The 17,301-nt window shown below is 37.0% G+C and overlaps 2 protein-coding genes across 5 annotated transcripts; one reads left to right on the top strand and one right to left on the bottom strand.

Annotated features, from left to right (window-relative positions):
• Positions 1-4,106: 4,106 nt before the first annotated feature.
• LOC113306723 lies at positions 4,107-7,492 on the top strand. 4 transcript variants are annotated; one of them, XR_003338796.1, is made up of 6 exons: positions 4,107-4,169; positions 4,774-4,891; positions 6,322-6,399; positions 6,483-6,733; positions 6,839-7,205; positions 7,321-7,492. XR_003338796.1 is itself a non-coding variant. In XM_026555639.1 (3 exons), coding segments are annotated over exons 1-3 (519 nt in total). In that variant the 5' UTR covers positions 6,409-6,583; the 3' UTR covers positions 7,323-7,492. The 4 variants fall into 4 exon arrangements, 1 of the variants encoding a protein (XP_026411424.1); XR_003338795.1 differs by having other exon boundaries at positions 4,774-6,399; XR_003338794.1 differs by having other exon boundaries at positions 4,150-6,399.
• Positions 7,493-11,386: 3,894 nt separating this feature from the next.
• LOC113306432 (protein DETOXIFICATION 33-like) lies at positions 11,387-14,477 on the bottom strand. The gene is made up of 8 exons (XM_026555371.1): positions 14,220-14,477; positions 13,592-14,127; positions 12,714-12,800; positions 12,537-12,593; positions 12,147-12,385; positions 11,922-12,040; positions 11,647-11,733; positions 11,387-11,545 (listed from the first exon to the last, which is right to left on the bottom strand). Exons 1-8 carry the CDS (start codon positions 14,475-14,477, stop codon positions 11,486-11,488), a joined length of 1,443 nt encoding a protein of 480 aa, XP_026411156.1. The 3' UTR covers positions 11,387-11,485.
• Between the last annotated feature and the right edge of the window lie 2,824 nt (positions 14,478-17,301).

Genomic DNA, 17,301 nt, shown 5'->3' with positions numbered 1-17,301 from the left:
TGATTCTCTCCCGACTTCTTTTAGAGAGTGATACTGAGTTTGAATGGACGACTAGGGTCTTAGATAATGCCAGGAATGGTTTAGCTATAAATGATAGCCTCGAGTCGGATCACACTGTCTAGGTTAAGGATATTATTTCTAATAGAGAAGGTTGTTTATTATATATATTTTTATTTTATTTTTTTTGTCATTTCTCGAAAAATGTTCTTAAGTGGTGTTAACCTTCTGATCTTCTTTCGCAGAGGCTGAGAAGGAATTTCGTGAACAAATTAAGGATCTGGAGGCGAAGCTTGTCGCGTATGAGGGTCTTGAGGCGAAGCTTACCGCTCGTGATTTCAAATATCGCAGGCTTAAGAGGCAATTGGTTGTTACTGTTTCCAATAATAGCAAGGATGTTATTCGCGTCCGTGATGCGGATATTAAGAAAGTCTGTGCTGATAATGGCATTCCTCTCTCTCAGTACAATCTTGATGATGTTCCTCCCAAGTTCTGATATCTCTGATAGCGAAGGAGAAGACGAGGAGTATGATGATATTGATGAAGAAGATAATGGTTCTGGAACTGATGAAGATAACATAGGCGAGAATTAACTCTTTGTTCTTGCAGATATTTCCTATCTGTCATGCTTGTAAATTCTTTGTCAATTCTTTGTACATCAGATATTTTCTAACTTTTGAAATTTCTCCTTAAATGCAAACTCTTTAAGTGTTTAAGATCTATTAATGTAAATTCTCCTTGTGATATCTAAAAAATCGTTCTTTCTAACAGTTGGAGTTAACTTGGTGTTAACAACATTTATAATAATATTTACTTATGACGACAAATAACTTGTGCGTAAGTCTATCATATGGGGGCGAATAACACACTTTTATATGTTTGCATTCCCATACTTTCCTCTGTTAGTTGCCTCCAGATGAGTGAACTAAGCAAATATTGAGTCATAAAAGATTACTTGTTATCATGTATGTGTTTATTCAACTGGTGCGGTGATCTAGGATGTGTCTATTTTTCTTAATTAATTTGTGTTACCTCATCTTACGAGTGTACCTTATTTTGTTGCCTCAGCTATATTCTGTTTTAATGTGTCACATTTATACATCTGCTGATTTCTTTTTTGGGGAAATACCCTTTCCGTATGCTATTGTATTCGCAAGCTTAGTTGCTTTCTCTTTAGTATATCCTGCAAAACAATGATTATTAATTTTTGTTGGATTTTTCTCATGGAAGGTCTTATTTTGCCTTCCTAATTAAAGGTCTTATTTTTCCTAGTATATGATTTTGTTTCTGTGCGACGAGATCGCAGGAGGCCTTTACATGTTCGTGTAATGGCCCATTTATCTCGCCTTATCATTTTTTAGTATTATTGCCTCTTCAGGTTTTATTGATGCGCAAATACGACAAGCCTTAATACTCTCGTGAGTAAAAAGCCTCATGATATTTGCGTCTTTGACACAATTCATCTCCCTAATGGAGGGTAACATCCTCAAGAAGGCTTACCCCTACCGGATTAGGGTGGGCTTCTCCCATCCAGTGATGCAACAACCAGTTGTTATCGTGGCCTCTTATCCCTCCGTCGATATGACTTATGGTTACAAGACCGCAACCTAAGTGGGGTTTCTTCGGACCAAGTGCATCATAGTCAAGACTTGTCAAGAGAGGCCAGGTACGCTCCAGACGCCCCAGACACTCTTGACTCAACTGTGTACCTCGACGCCTTGATCGAGTTTCTGCACTCCTTAGGAGAGACCTTATCACCTTAATTTTTCAATTTAGGCGCCTCTCCTGGATGGGCTTTTATTTCACCCCAAATCTGCATGATTCAAGCTCTAGGGTCGGTGTAGCTTTCACTTGAGCCATGCTAACTAGGTTTTCCCAATTATGACGCATGTTAGGTCTTATTATTGCCTCCCGCTGTATGCGAACTAGGGTGCACACCATAATTGGTTACCTAGCCTCCCTAATTGGAGTCTTTACTTCTGATGCCTTCTATTAAGGTCTTATTTTTGCCTTTTTATGGTGTACTATCATCATAATGAAAAGATATTTATCACATTCATATGTATGATTAATACAATTCTGCCACCTTCTTTTCTTTTCTTATTCGCATCATAGACAATTGTCTTATAGAAAATTTTATATCTGAGATTTCTTGCCTGCTTATTTCTCCCTCTGTGCTTTCTGAAGTTCGCGTATGTTATCCAATACATTGATTCGCACGAGTTCTGTTACTTCTGTTGTGCGAGAGCTGCCGCAAAGACCGTATCTCTTCAGATACATTTGACTCCATAGCTCATTAGATGATGCTCCATTTTTCTCATATGTAAACTCATACTTTCCATACCCAACTACCTTTCTGATTCTGTATGGTCCTTCCCACATGTTTTCTACATTTCCTTTTCCCCTTTTATGATAACGCGGTTTCTACTTCAATACTAAATCTCCTTCATGGAATTCGTGCATGTGCTCCTGTGCGGTTGTTATCGCCTTTGTGTAAGTATTTCTTATTTCACCTTCCTTACTGACAACATATACCATTAATCTTTCACCTCGCTGACTTTCTCGTATCTGTTGTTTCCAATTTCTTTTCTTTCTTGCGCGTTCTTCACATTTGTCAACATCAATCTCATGGCAGGTTTTTCCTTCGATTAGATCTCCTCTTATTACTCCAATACCTTGAGGAAGCGGGAACTTGATGCATTGATGGAAAGTTAACGCCACTCCTAGAATACCATGTAACCATGGTCTTCCGATCAAAGCATTATAAGGTGATTCTACGTCGACAACGCAGAATACTATTTCAGATGATATGCTCTTTAGAGGAATTCACATTATTATCTCTCCTTTTGGTTTGTTAGTTGTTCCGTTTAAACCGTAAATATTATACGTTGATGGAATAAGCTCTTCATCTCTACCACCCATAGTCTTGTATGTGTGATAAAATAGAATGTCAACTGAACTACCAGGATCAATCAATATCCTATTTATGGCCCATGTGTCCGCGTTCTCTTCTTCATCTTCATCTTCATCTTCATCTTATTTTTCCTTTGGATTCATTTCTAGCTTAACCACTAATGGGTTTTCGTGCGGTTCTCCTCCTCCTGGTACTTCTTCAGAGGTAAAGGAGATAGGTTGCTTTTGTCATTCCTTCAAGGGTGATATCTTCGCAAGATTCAATATTTCTCTTCCATCACTGTCTCTTCCGAAAACTCGGCTCAAGACGTTATCATGAAAATCCTATATGCTTTTGGATGAATGTATTATGGAATTACAATATATATTATTTGCCTTTGCTCCTACTTCAATCAAATATGTATTCCTTCCTTTCTCCGCACTGGGTGCATGACCTTCTGGTGGTGGTGGTGGTGGTAAATTATGTGGTTTTTGTACCAGAAATTGATTTGACTTCCCCTGATCAATCATTCTTAGTATGATTTTCTTCACATTCCTACAGTTGTTTGTCGCGTGGCCGTGGAAGCGCTGGTAAGCACAAAATTCTCCACTTCTCCTTCCTGGAGGTGGCTCATTTCCCATATTTGGTGGTGCTGGTATCTCTTCCATCAAAATTATTTCTTCCTAGACTTTCACTACAAGAAAGTGGTTCTATTGCCTCCCTATTTTTCCACACATCTATAAATAATGTGGGAATAAGGGGGGTTTTGCCTCGCACAATAATAGGTGTGGCATAAAGTAAGAATTTTTGCTACACATATGAATAGATGAGGCAAAAAATACGTTTTTACATCATGTTATCCTTTTAAGAGGCAATAACTTAATTTCTAGCCACATAGACGTGGCAACAGGTTTAAATAGTGCACGATAGTATAATTGATAAATTTTAAATTTCCTTTTCGAGGCTAAAAACATTTATTAAATTTTTATTTTTTTATCTTTTCTCAATAATTTTATCGATTAAATTATTACAACAATAGCAATAATATCCGATTAATTAGAAAAGAAAACAATTCACGTGATTCATGTGCCTTTTTTTGGGAAAATCCCTGGATAAGTATTTTTGGTGATGTGGAACAGCCTAAAAATCTTTCTTCCCCTGTGCAACTTGAACCCTAGAACTTGATTATTTTTTCCCCACATCCACAAATAAAATCATCTCGACTTGTTTTGTATTCTCAGTTAAGGAAAAAGAGAATCTCGACGCCTCCCAATATCAGGTATTATCAACTCTTAAAACTCCATGTTTGTTTGGTAAATTTTTGATGTTTATCTGATAGATTGAGATAATTTGAAATCTGAGTTTATTTTTTGGATTGTTATTGTGATAATTTGAACCGTTTTTGGGCTGCATAAAACTTAGGCCGATTGGTAACAGCTGAATGTATTATGATGAAAATACTCGTTCAGGAAGGCATTTCTAAGAACAGTTTGAGCCCGACTCTCAAACTGGTGATTTAGAGAGAACATTGTTGAGTTTGATTCTTGCTTCTCAGGTCTCCTTCCCTGAAAAACGCAACACATCATTCTGAAACAACACACATTCAATCCCAACCATTCATCGAGTTAAACAACAGAAACAAGCTTTCTCTTTCCTAACTTCTTGACATCAATCTTGAGTTTCTCTCAATGTAAACAGAAATACAACAGGAACCCATCTTATGATTGAATAAGTCCCATCTTATGTGAAAGTAATTTCATAATCTGATAAGATAGTTGAATCTTTAAGAATTTTTGATGAATTTAAGGTCTTAATCATATTGGTAAATTAATTTTGGGATTTGCTAATTTTTGAAATGAGCCGGTTGTTTTGTCATTGTTAAGCTTTGTTGAGGTTAGATGGATACAAGTTGGATGCAGAAGGGTAGATGCCACCCTGACTATTTCCGTGGCTGCGATGAATTCATAAATTTTGCTTGGTCTCATCGTACACCTGATTTAGGTGAGAGTATTTTTTTCCCTTGTTTGAGATGCAATAATTTTGATTGGTCTCATCATACAAATTAATTATCCTAATCCTGTTCCTAAGTCGGTCTTGGTTCCCCAAAAATTAGTTGTAATAGTAAGGCTAGAAATAAGAGAAAAACCTTTCTTAAAGAAATTTTTACAAATTTATCATGTAGTGTAACATAAGATTCCCATCCTTCAAAAGAGGAATTGGCAGCATAGATTCATAGATTAGAACTGCATGCTTATCGTTGCACCATGGTGGCCTTATATGCCTCTGGACCTTTAAGTTGGGAGCAGGAAGAACTAGTGACAAATATTCGTCTTACTCTCAACATTTCTAATGATGAGCATTTAATGGAGCTAAAGAATTTAGTTTCAGCTTAATCTTGCATTCGAATTAGTTGACAGGTAAACATATTCAGGTTCGGACTTTATTTTTGTACTTCTATCTTTTCCCTTTTGTTACGTTAGGTCATTTTACTTTATTGGTGTTACTTAATTGTAAGATGCTGAATGTGTTTTACAAATTGTTGCTCCTGATCGATTATTCAGTTGTAGTGATTTACAGAAAGAATTAGTGTATCATAAAAACTATGTTAAAGCAATGAAGTGTGGCATGCCCAATTCATCCTGATATGGTGATATTGTCCTATTCATTTTTCTTTATTTATTTGGTGGTTGTATTTTGGATTGCGGAATATTTAGCATAATAGCAGTTGTTATGAGGTCACTGTCATACTGAGAAATGAAAGAAAAGTATTATATGGATGCCTTTTTCCTGCCTACCTTTCCTGTTTACACATTTTTTTCCCCAATATAGAGATTGTGCTATGTAAAGTGATCAGTTTTCAAATAAATGGCGTTTTTATATTTGACATTAACAGCAAAATCCATCTCTATTTTGGTTGTTGTTAAAGTTCATACCAAACTATATTCCCCTATTTTCCGGAATAGTGTATGATGATGCGTAAACTATGGTTCTTATGCATGACCTAGTTTGAATTCTTTGATTTATTCCCACCCTCCTGATTTTGTTGCCATTTACCCTTTTTTTTAATGATATCATGTGTGATTGGTCACTTACCTTAATGTTCTGAGGTACAATCAGCTTAACATCCTATTGAGCGTCTGTACATACTCATACTTAGGATAGGAGAGGGATGGCTTTTTTTTCTGTGTTAGAATTCAGGTGCTTCATTTTTGTTAGTATACATCAGTACTTGGAACACTCAATGATGTTGTTTACGGAGATGTATTTGCTTAGTTTTAGTGTTGCTGCTCAAAACTCACTCTTTTATTATATTCTTGCTTAAGTATTATGTATGAGCTCCTTGAATAGATGTGGACATTACAAATTAGCATATTCCAACAGTCCTCTCTTAGATTCTAATATGAGTGTTCTTCTGATGTATGATTATATAGGAAACCTTTTTATTTTGTTCACGATGGAATATCAACAAAATGTGGAGCAAGGAGAGCATTCCAATTCCGAAACTGCTGGTGATTTTTTTTCTGGGTACTGTTATGTTTAGATGTATTTATAGTTAACCGTGTACAAAATGCTTACGTTACTCTCTAAGCAGTTGATGTCCTTCGAGAGAGAAAGGTGTGAGGTGATACCACTTTTGCATCTTTCATTGGTAAGAACAAAGAGGAAAAAGAAAGGGAAATAGTTGATTGGGATATGAAAAAAGGAAAACCTTGTGGAAAAAACCAAGTGAAATATTCCGGTGTCATTGGTGTGTTGATCAAACAATATCGTCGTTGGAACTGGGAAAAGCCTTGGAATTTGCAAGATGACAACGCTGAGGATTGGTTGTGGTCCGAAATTAAGGTGAACATACTCTACAGTGAATCTAAGGATTGTGCGTGTGACTTATGAACTGAATGACATTTTTTTTTGTTTTATTCATTTATATTGTTGGTGGAATATTTAAAGGCAAGAAGGGTAATTGGAACATCAAACAAGCAGCGCCAAAGACTTGGGGAGCATCCTGGCATACCAGAGGAGCAAATTTTTAGACATTTGTCGTTTTACAGGCTTGGGGAGCAGCCCAGCAGACACGGGCCGATGCCTTTCATACCTTTGGAGAAGCGCCAAAGACTTGGGGAGCAGCCTGGCAGACCGGAGGAGCAAATTTTTGGACCTGCGGAGCCGCTTTACAGGCCTGGGAAGCAGCCCAATAGACACGCGGCGACGCCTTTCATACCGTTGGATCAGCGCCAAAGACCTCAGGAGCTACTCTTTGGACCTGCGGAGCTGCTTTACATATCCAGGGACCAACTGAACAGACCTCAAAATGATTGTAAGTCTCCCATCCTTGATAATAAAGGTATTTGTTGATGCTCTATTAGACATGATGATTCTCTACACTTGTTGATATTCTTTTTGCTTGGTGGTCTTTGTTTTGGTTTGTTTAGGAGGTACGTGGGTAACGGGAACAGACGTCTGGGATTGGATACCTAGGTCGCCTAAGAGTTGATTTAACATGGACTAGGCCAAGTTTGAATTATTAGGTTTCTGTAGTTTTCATTGTGTAATTTTTTTTGTTTTCTTATGGTTAAGTGGGATTCTGTATGCCTTGTGACAACAACTTTTATTTAATGGAACTTAAATTCTTTATTTGGATTCACTTTTTGTTATTGTTTTACTGTTTTTTTTTACCATACATAATTTAAAATATAATATTACAATGGCCAGTAAATCGGTAAAAGAGTTTTAGCTACATACAAGCTGTGGCATCAGACTTTGTCTTGCCGCACTCATAGCCACGACAATGGTGTGGAAAAATAATTTTTAAATAAAATGTAATTCAAAATAATTTTAAAGTAAATAATTAAAATTTAAATTATAGAAAAAAGAAAAATAGAAATACCTTTTGCCTCATGTTATTGCCTCACCATTTGGTGTGGCAAGAAATCCAGCTTTTGCTACTGTACTTTAAAGGGGTGGAAGTTTTTTCTTGCCACCCAGGTTGTTGTCACGGGTGTGGCAAAATATTTTTATGTGGCGAAAAGGTATAGCCACACTAAATAGGGGTTGTTGCCACATTTGTGACATGTTGCAATACACCCCTTTTGTTGTAGTGTTTGTCTATTGCAGTATTTAGATGCGACATCTTTATGTGCTCCCGTACTACTTTATTACTTTCTTGAATTTGATTATAATATTTCTTTTGGTCTCGATATCCTTCTGGTTGGTTATCAATTCTTTGAATCTTATTATTTCCTCCATGATTATTGAACTGTCTTTCTCTTTCAAATTCTTCTTGATCCCGACTACCCATAGCTACTAGCTTCTGTTTATCTTCGACCATCGTCTTTTCTTGTCTTCCTTGAGAAGTGCTTGCAACTGTGTTCGTTATTTTTGGGAGTAGACTTGCATTCCCATCTTTTGTACTTTTGTTAGCAACAGGATAAGATTCCATTTCGTTCTGTTTCTCTTCAAGAGCAATGTACTCCTCCTGATACTCGCATAGCTCTGTCATTGGTATGGTATTTTTGATTCTGAATATATGTGTCTACAGCAAGTCTGTTGCAAAGAGTGCATTAATGAATGCTAGTATGAAGTTTCTCTCATCTACTCGACCAACCATGTTACTACACATGTTTCTCCATCGCATGGTTAAGCTTCGCAAGCTCTCATTTGTCCTTCTTCGCAGACCAAACACCTCCTCTATGCCTGGGCGTAGTACATTATTACTGATATACGCTCATAGAATATTGACTGTAGATGGTTAAATGATCTTATCCTTCCTGGGGGTAAGCCCTCGAACCACTTTAGAGCTTCTCCTGATAAGCTAGATGGAAAATACTTGCACAGAACTGCATCATGATCTTCACACTGTAATAAAGATCTTACATAAGCTTTTATGTGTTGTACCGCACACGTTGTCCCATCAAAAATATTAGTGCACACATGTAAATTGCATTTAGGAGGTATTCCCGTCATATGTATTTGTCTTGCAAATGGAGTTTTTCCTGCTTCTTCAATGGCCTCATCCAATTGTCGCCTCCTCCCTCTCTTCTAGTGGTCATTATTTCTCTTACTTCTGCTAACTCTCTTAAGATTTGCTCATTTATCACTTAGTCTTGTTGCATTGGCCTTTTCAACCTTGATTTCCTTTCTCTATTTTCACGCATGTTCTGTCGTATCACCTTTTGTAGTTCTTGTTCTTCGGCTTCATCTTTTCTTATCCTACGCCCCTCTCTTTCATCCCTTGCGTGCATTTGTGTGTCATTATACCTTTCATCTTCTTCTGTGCGATCTTGTGGAATTCTTGTCATTTCTATGCCTTGTGCTATAGTTCTTCCTTGTTCTCTATCAACTTCCGCATTCTAGTTATGGAGTGCGCGATAATGTTCGCGTCTTCTCACTCGATTGTCATGATTGTTCTAACTCACGGCCTCTTGTAATTCTCGTTCTTAAGCTTTTTCTACTCTTCTCTGTCTTTCCCTTTCGTTCCCCAAGTTGGTTTGCGCGTCATTGTATCTCTCAGCTTCGTTTTCGCGCTTGTAATGATTCCGTAGAATTTCTCTTTCTTGTAATATCACCCTTCTTTATTCTGGTTCATTCCCATCATCTTGATCATGACGAACGCGATACTACTCGCCTTGTTGTTCATGCCTATTATCTCTGTTACCCTCTTGTGTGCGGTAATCTTCGCCATGATGTACGTACCGATCATCAATCGGTTTTTGTTATATGCGATATTCACCCCGTGGATCCTGTAAATCTTCATTTATCTGAAAGTTATCAACAATGTTGTCCAACAGTGGTTCTTGTCTAATATCTCTTCTACTAGACCTTGACCTGGAGCGCGTGGCGCTTTTTGATCTATGCTCTTGCAATCTTTGGTTCTCTTCTCTTAACTCATTATTCTGGCGTGCTAGATTCGCACGTTCTTCATCTTCTCTCCTTCTTTCCGCAACCAGTCTCTGTCAAAGTTCCTCAAACGTCATGTTTTCTTCATTTCCTTCTATAAATCTTTCGTTTACAGTCCTTCGCTCTCCTTCTTCTTCTGTTGAATTTTTTTGTGAAGTATGAACGCTTACTCTATCGTAATCGATAATTATATTCTGCATTGGTTCGTTTTGGATTTGAGTTTGGAATTTATTTCCTATGTTTTTTTCTCCCATCCTTGACGATTATGTGATTTCGCTCCTTCTTCTACCAGCAATTCTGCTACTCTTCTAATTTCTACCGCTTGTTCTGCTGCAATTGCTTGTCTCACCATCTTTTCTGTCTGTAATAATTTACTAACGATGATTGTTTTTCTGAAACAACAAAGATTGTTCACTGAATCTTTCAAACTTTTCTAAAATTATGAAGATCTCCTAACTTGTTTTCAAGAAACCCCGCCAACAGGGTATATCATTCCGAGTTGTTTTCTAGCGCCAAAATGTAGTTGCAGGAAATCCTACAACCACATTCTTAATGAAATCTATAGAAAAACTCATGTAATCATCATAAAATTCATAAGAACATTGATTGGATCTTTAATTCGGATACAAAATAATATGAAAACTCTAACTTGGAGAACAAACAATCTTTCTCTCTCCTAAATTCCTTGTCTAAACTCTCAAAAAGATCTCTCCCAATACAAGGTCGCTTTGTCCCTTATATAGGGATTTACATAGTGGATGACAGCTAATAAAGCCCTTATTTTCGGATCTGGCATGCGTCACTAAAGCACGCTTGCATTGACCTTTTCTTACGTGCTCTATAACATCGCATGGGTCTTCACACTTTTCTCGTGATTAAGCTGAGGTTATCCGATGCGTCATTTTGAATAAGCCGTACACGATTGTCTTCGCTTGGTCTTGATAATCAGTAATTCACACGCGTTATTAGTGTGCGGTATTCTGTGTCTACATTTTCTATGGAACTTTTTCCTTGAAAAGACTTGCAGCTGAGACCTTAGCGGTGTTTCCAACACAATCTGTATAATCCAAGGAAATTGCTCTTTGGGTATTTTGTCAAGCTTGTTCAAAACTTCAAACTCGAAATCTTAATTAAACAAGTCGTTCGCAAACATTACGAGATAAATATACATCCTGGATTATATACTAGGTTTTTCAGTCCTAAAGTATCTTTACGACTTGAGACGAACCGAACTTTTTGTCAGTCAAGCTATAATGTTTCACCAATTAACATGGAAATTATTGAGAGTTTCTTAATATTATGGTTAGTGATTATCATCTCGATTATTAGAGAGTAGAGAATCATGTCCGTTAGGAGAAGAAGTTGTTAGGCATCATGTTGATTTTTTTTGTACTCATAGCGCCTCGAGAGGACACTACTCTTCTTCGCCTACACTTATATGTTTTTGGATCACTGCAAACCGCACTTAGCGGAAAAACTGATCAAAATATAAACTAATTATCAGCATAGTCCAACGGGAGTGGATAAGCAATCTTAGAAATTAAACCCTAGCATCAGAATATTTTGAGTTGATTCTCATGAAGGATCACCATGAGAAATAAGTGGAAAAGAAGGGAAATCTTCTAGCTATAATTAAAGCAAAGAGTAACAATCAAAAATAAAGAAGCAGAAAGTAGCTCAAAAATTAATGTTTCGACGGAACTACGTGTCTTCCTCATCGGAACCTACAGCATCTGTAATTCTCTTTTTCAATGATTGTATCTGAAAAAAAAAAAAACTCAACAACGTGAATATTTCGACAATAAACAAACGAGAGAAATTAAAAGATTCGAACGTCAAAAAAAAAAAAAAAAAAAACTCACCTCTTTGTCCCAGTCCGTGCGCCAAGCCATTATCAACAGAATGATTGTCTGAAGACCAACTCCAATTATTACGCCACTCCAAAGTCCCTTCATTCATACAAATGAAATTCAATGATATGATACCGATAAATTTAAGATCAGAGATATTCAAACTTGATTGAACTTTGCAGGGCGTTTCAATTAAAGGCATGAGTCGCAAGACGATCAGTTTTTTCAATGTCCAGGATAAAAATTCTGACTTTCAGATCTTCCCGTTAATAGATTTTGAAGCTTACCTCTAGACCCCAATCCAATATGAGTCCCATATAGATACCAGCGGGCAACCCAATGAGATAGTAGGCTGCGATGTTTACATAAGCCACAGCACCTTGCCAACCAGCTCCGACGGCCATACCTGTTGATTCAGATACGTCAAAAACACTGAAACTATAAAGGTGCATTCCTTGAATTGCCAACTCATGCATAGTCATCCAATTGTTTATCCATTTAGCAGTACGAACCTGATAAAATGGGTTGGATGCTGCTCAGGAAGATTGTCACACATAAAAACTCAGCTAACTCACTAACGTGTTTCATAACAGCCTTGTTATTCGTAAATAGTTTCGGGAAGTTGTTTCTTGTGATGAAAATTAGGAGAGCAAAAGCAATCTGTGTGACTAAAGCAATTGAGACTGTAACCCAAACAGAGAATTTTGCAGCTGCTGCATTTCCTGCTCCCAATTCATTCGAGACCCTTACACTGACATTATACAAGTCAGATTAGAGAACAGATAAATCATAAGTATCAACAAAAACTTTAAGATCATTATTAGCATATAGAATTGAGACAATCAAGTTACCGAAACTAAATAACTTTACAGGATGTTTTATTAGTATGAACAAATGAACACCTGACGGCAGCAATAAAACCCAGCGGTATCATAAATATCCATCCTTCAATATTCATACTGCGAACGAGAAAGATAAACCATTCAACAATGTTGTCTGCTTAAGAAATCACAGGCTCGACATTGTAATCAACACGAATACAAAGAGTATGATTTTATTTAAACAATTAAAGCACGTACCAAATAGAGGCAGCATCAACTTCGATTTCAGCATTTTTAAGTAATCCCGCAAGTACAATCAAGTTCATCAAATACCAATATTCCAAGCTGTAAAAATAAAACCTATTAGAGTAACAAAAACAGAATACATGTACGTAGCTCGAACAAAAGGTGAGGACTTTGGTTATATTTGGCTGGTCTTTAAACTACTTGACTGCCTCAGCTAAAGGTCGAGGCAAGTCTTTTCCCATGATTCTGATTTTTCCATAGCATTGACACGTCCGGAAAATCAATACTAGCGCTAGTATCTTTTTTTATTAAAAAAAAAAAAAAAAAAAGAAGATCACAACTTTTATGAAACTATGTGAGTTTTAGTTTTAAAATTTCTTTTTCATGGAAACTCTAATATTTATTAAAATTTTCTTCTAATCTTGAAGTATTATAAAATAAGAAAAGGATGATTCAATAACTTCTTGTTGGTGTCTTGTTGTATGACTTGACTATACTGTTTAATGACAGTTGGGGAAGTCGAATCATTTTGATTCTTGAATATTTGTTAGATGCGACATTCTATCTACTTTGAGCTTGAACGTGTTTTTGCAGCGGTAAAAATAAGGCAGTAATGTTTATTTAATCAAACTCTTAGATGTAATATGTCTATGCGACAGTCAAATTGTAGTAAACACACTGAAATGGAATAGCTAACATAAGTAAAATTGATAGTATACACAAACATTCTCATGTTCTGAGCGTATGTCTCCTCAAACCATGACGTATAAACGATAGATAGATGAGATAATAAATAATGGCCTTCGCGATAGACAGGAAATAAACCCGGCAAAACTGTACGACAATTGAAACAAACTAATGGAATAGCAAACAAGAGACTGAATACTAACCAGAGCATGACGGCTGATTCCAAAGACAACCGAAGGAATCCAAGCAAATCAGAAAAAGCCAACCATGAAAACCCACTCCAAGAATCTTTGCAACATCCCGAGGCAATATAAGCGTACTGAAGAATCACAAGTAACACCCATGCAAGATTTAAAGAACCAGCTGCTCCAGCTAAACCCCATTTCATGATACAAAACCAACTTAATGGTATATGAAATGCTAACACCCCGAATGAAATCCATGTCATTGCCCATACTTTACTTTGAGCTTGTAAAAATCTTTGCATTGGAAAATTCAATGCATACATAAACAATTGGGGTATCATCCATATGGAATATGTACCGGCCAATTCTGCAATATCCCTATTTTGACCTATCAATGACAGTAATAGTGTTGCAAATATAGAGATTAAGGTTAGTGGTATTGCTGTTCCAAGTAAAATCAACCATGATTTTTGTAAGTAAATCCCTAACATTCTCATTTTCCCTGCTCCATACGCTTGTCCACATAATGTTTCCAAGGCTGTTGCCATCCCTAGCTGCGTACAATAAGTAAACAAAGATCGATTATGGAAGAGATAAAGAAAAGGAAAACAGGGAACCAGAGAGTGTGGGAGAGAGAGGAATGTACCATGACTCCAAAGCTTATACCAGAGATGACTAAGTTTTGAAGACCAACAGCAGCAAGTTCAAGGGTGCCAATATGACCAACCAAAGTTTGAGTAACAAAATTGAGAGAGTATTGAAAGATTGAAATTAAAATGGATGGTCCAGCTATGTGCCATACCATTTTATTTTCTTCCCATAATTTTCGAACGAAGGTTACGGGAGGCTTTTCATCCTTGTTTGTTAAGAGAGGAGTTGAATGGTCTGAAATTCTGTTATCCATTGCAAAATCTATCTCTCAAAATTTGAGGTTTATGTGTTTTTAAAGACCCGTTTTTTCTGATTAACAGAATAGCTAGTGCAGAGAAATGCAGCTTCTCAGTTCTTCCGTGAAGAAGAACAAGGAATCAAACTTTTTTTCATTAGACTTCTAGGCAGGGGTTTTAAATTATGTTTTCCTACTGGTAATTCAATAGTTCCGTTATTATGAGCAGTATATTAAGTTTTTTTTCCTTGTATCTTCTATGGAATTTTTCCTTGAAAAGACTTGCAGTTGAGATCTTAGCGGTGTTTCCAACGTAATCTACTATAATCCAACCGCTAAGATCTCAGCTGCAAGTCTTTTCAAGGAAAAATTCCATAGAAAATACTGTGGGCTGCCATTATATATTCTTCAGAAACTGGACACAGGGGGCTTCACCACAACCTTTAACAATCCTAGCCTTTTTGTTGGGTTTTCGCTGGGGTGAATATCATATATAGGTTTCAGTCTGACAGTCTGGACTGCTTCAGTTATAGGCGGCGTGGTCTCTGTAGGTTTTTGCTGGGGTGAATATCATATGTAGGTTCTTTATAATAGTAACGAAAAAACGCATCAAAAGTGAGTGGGTCCATTCATGCGAAGATACAATAGTTAGTGCTAACATTACGCCCTACAGCCGCAACAATCCATCTTCTTGAGACCTATCAGACGCATGCTTAGTCCAAGCCGGAAAAATCTTTACGTTTGTACATCAGAGTCATCAGCGAAATACGAATACCATGTTTGGACTGCATATTTCGTATCAATGAAAGAGAGAATGTGATGCATTGGTTATCCGGTAAACTGCTGATTCTGTCTTGTCTAATTTCTTCAATGGGTTCTTAGTTAATTGAGAATATCTACAACCATGTGTTGCTTGCTTTTCTTTCTTAAAAACCCTAAAGAGAGGATGATAAAGTACCTGCTGGCTGCTGGAGGATTTAGTTGGGCACGCCTAGAAAAACCTTAGATGGCCGACAGAGAAGGCACAACTTAACATTGAATGTCGCATGTGAAAACTATTTAGAAAAATTCATCGAGTGCCAGTAGTGTATAATGTCGATCATGTTTTTTTGTAGCTTTTTTTTTCTCAGTGCTCACTCCTTTCAATATTAAAACGAATTGGATCCACTCACTTTTGGTACTCTCCAGACGAGTAAGTACTGACACGTGGCTAAATCCTAACGATCACGCACTCCACCGTTCCAGCTCAAAGATGCTAATCAGTTCATTCCAGCTCCTAATTCCTCCTCGGACGCTCTCATTTCAATCAATTTTTGCTGCTCAAGGTCTGGATACAGGAGATTTGGTTGCTTGTCAGGTAGCCATACTATATATTCTCAAGGTGGGTAAGCTTTAAAGCCAAGATTTTTTTTTATGGAGATACAAACGAGGGAGAAACTGATCTAAAAGGCCCACAATTTTCCAGCGAATAAATAAGGATCAGGCAACCACATAGTACCTCTTGAGTTTAAGTTTGGAATTCTAAGATCTCTTTGAATGTTTTTTTTTTCTAGTCTGGACTTTATATTGGAGCACATACTTGAATTTCTTACAGAGAACTGGTTATGTTTAGGATTCTAGATGTCTATTATGCACTAATGCAGTGGAAACTAATGCCCACTTAGTCCTACACTGCAATTTCTCTTTTAGCATCTGGTCTTATTTTTTCCCTAGTTTTGCAGTCAAATGGGTTTTCAGGCAAGATGTGAAGTCTAACACGCCGGAATGGATCTGGGGTATGTTAACATTTGCAATTAAGTGGAACCTATGGCTGGAGAGTGGAGAGGAACATTACTGTTTTTACTTATCGCAGCTGTTGGAAGTAGTGTTTACTTGTTCTACTGTTAGGCGTTGGCTCACCTGATGGTGCCAGACTGTTGAACCAAATTAGGAGAGATGGATTGACAGTGCCAGCTTAATGAAGCATGTGCAAGTTCTAAATCTAAATTTTGAAAGTTAAATTACTTTAAAAAAAATCTGAAAGACAGGATGTTTGCTGCACCTTGTATATGTTTTTACCGGGAAATGGTTAGGCAGAAAGACAGGTTCAGGCTATATGCTCCAAATTTCACATCTTTCACTTGCAGAATCTTACATGGATATGTAGTCACTGGATCACTCTTACAGTTTTTCCTCGTGTTATTGCTGATAAATCTTAAAGAAGAAGAAATAGCTTCAAAGTAAGGTTATACGTATTCCTGTGTACCAATGTTATCTCTGAAACTACTTTGCAGAGTAGCCGAACCCATCTTGCAACTCACACAATTTTTGAGCAAAATATATATATATTAACCCTCAAACATACATGCTCATGAATCACTAGTGATGTAATGACCAAACACATACAACAAAAATTAGTACAACTACATCTTTATAACCCAATTCATTGCATCTTATCTTTCATTCACATGAATTTTCTGCACTCCAGACCAGTGTTTCTTGGAACATTTCAAGATGGAAAAGGATTTAGACATAGCGGCTGGTCTCCAGGAGGTATGGTTGCTCACATTAATTTCTAGGGTGAACAATAAAATCAGACTAACTAATATCAAAGCACTTCAGTATCTAAAGAGTAGGTAACAAATTTCTGAAGTAAGCAAAAAAATTCAGACGATCAAGAACAATACGAACATTACTATCATGATTTGACAATAGACAAACTTGAGAAGACAACATTAGATGATTTGTTCAACTACCTCCATGTTCTCCCTTGACTAAGTAATTCAAGGAGCCAAGGCCCCTTTCATTTGGTAATAGTCGGACTCAACCCTATTGGTCGAAGTCCAATAACAGAAAAATACTA

This window comes from Papaver somniferum, chromosome 8 (genome assembly GCF_003573695.1).
Source record: "Papaver somniferum cultivar HN1 chromosome 8, ASM357369v1, whole genome shotgun sequence".
NCBI classification, from domain to species: Eukaryota; Viridiplantae; Streptophyta; class Magnoliopsida; order Ranunculales; family Papaveraceae; genus Papaver; species Papaver somniferum.
The sequence above is the reverse complement of the archived record's forward strand: the minus strand, read 5'-3'. Positions and strand labels throughout refer to the sequence as shown.

Excerpts from the sequence above, each read along its gene's own strand:
- LOC113306432 (XM_026555371.1), bottom strand. The coding sequence starts at position 14,477 with ATGGATAACAGAATTTCAGACCATTCAACTCCTCTCTTAACAAACAAG. Across the intron at positions 14,128-14,219 it reads GTATAAGCTTTGGAGTCATG|CTAGGGATGGCAACAGCCTT; the intron begins GTACATTCCTCT and ends TATTGTACGCAG. Across the intron at positions 11,734-11,921 it reads TATTGGATTGGGGTCTAGAG|GGACTTTGGAGTGGCGTAAT; the intron begins GTAAGCTTCAAA and ends GTATGAATGAAG.
- LOC113306723 (XM_026555639.1), top strand. The coding sequence starts at position 6,584 with ATGAAAAAAGGAAAACCTTGTGGAAAAAACCAAGTGAAATATTCCGGT. Across the intron at positions 6,734-6,838 it reads GGTTGTGGTCCGAAATTAAG|GCAAGAAGGGTAATTGGAAC; the intron begins GTGAACATACTC and ends GAATATTTAAAG.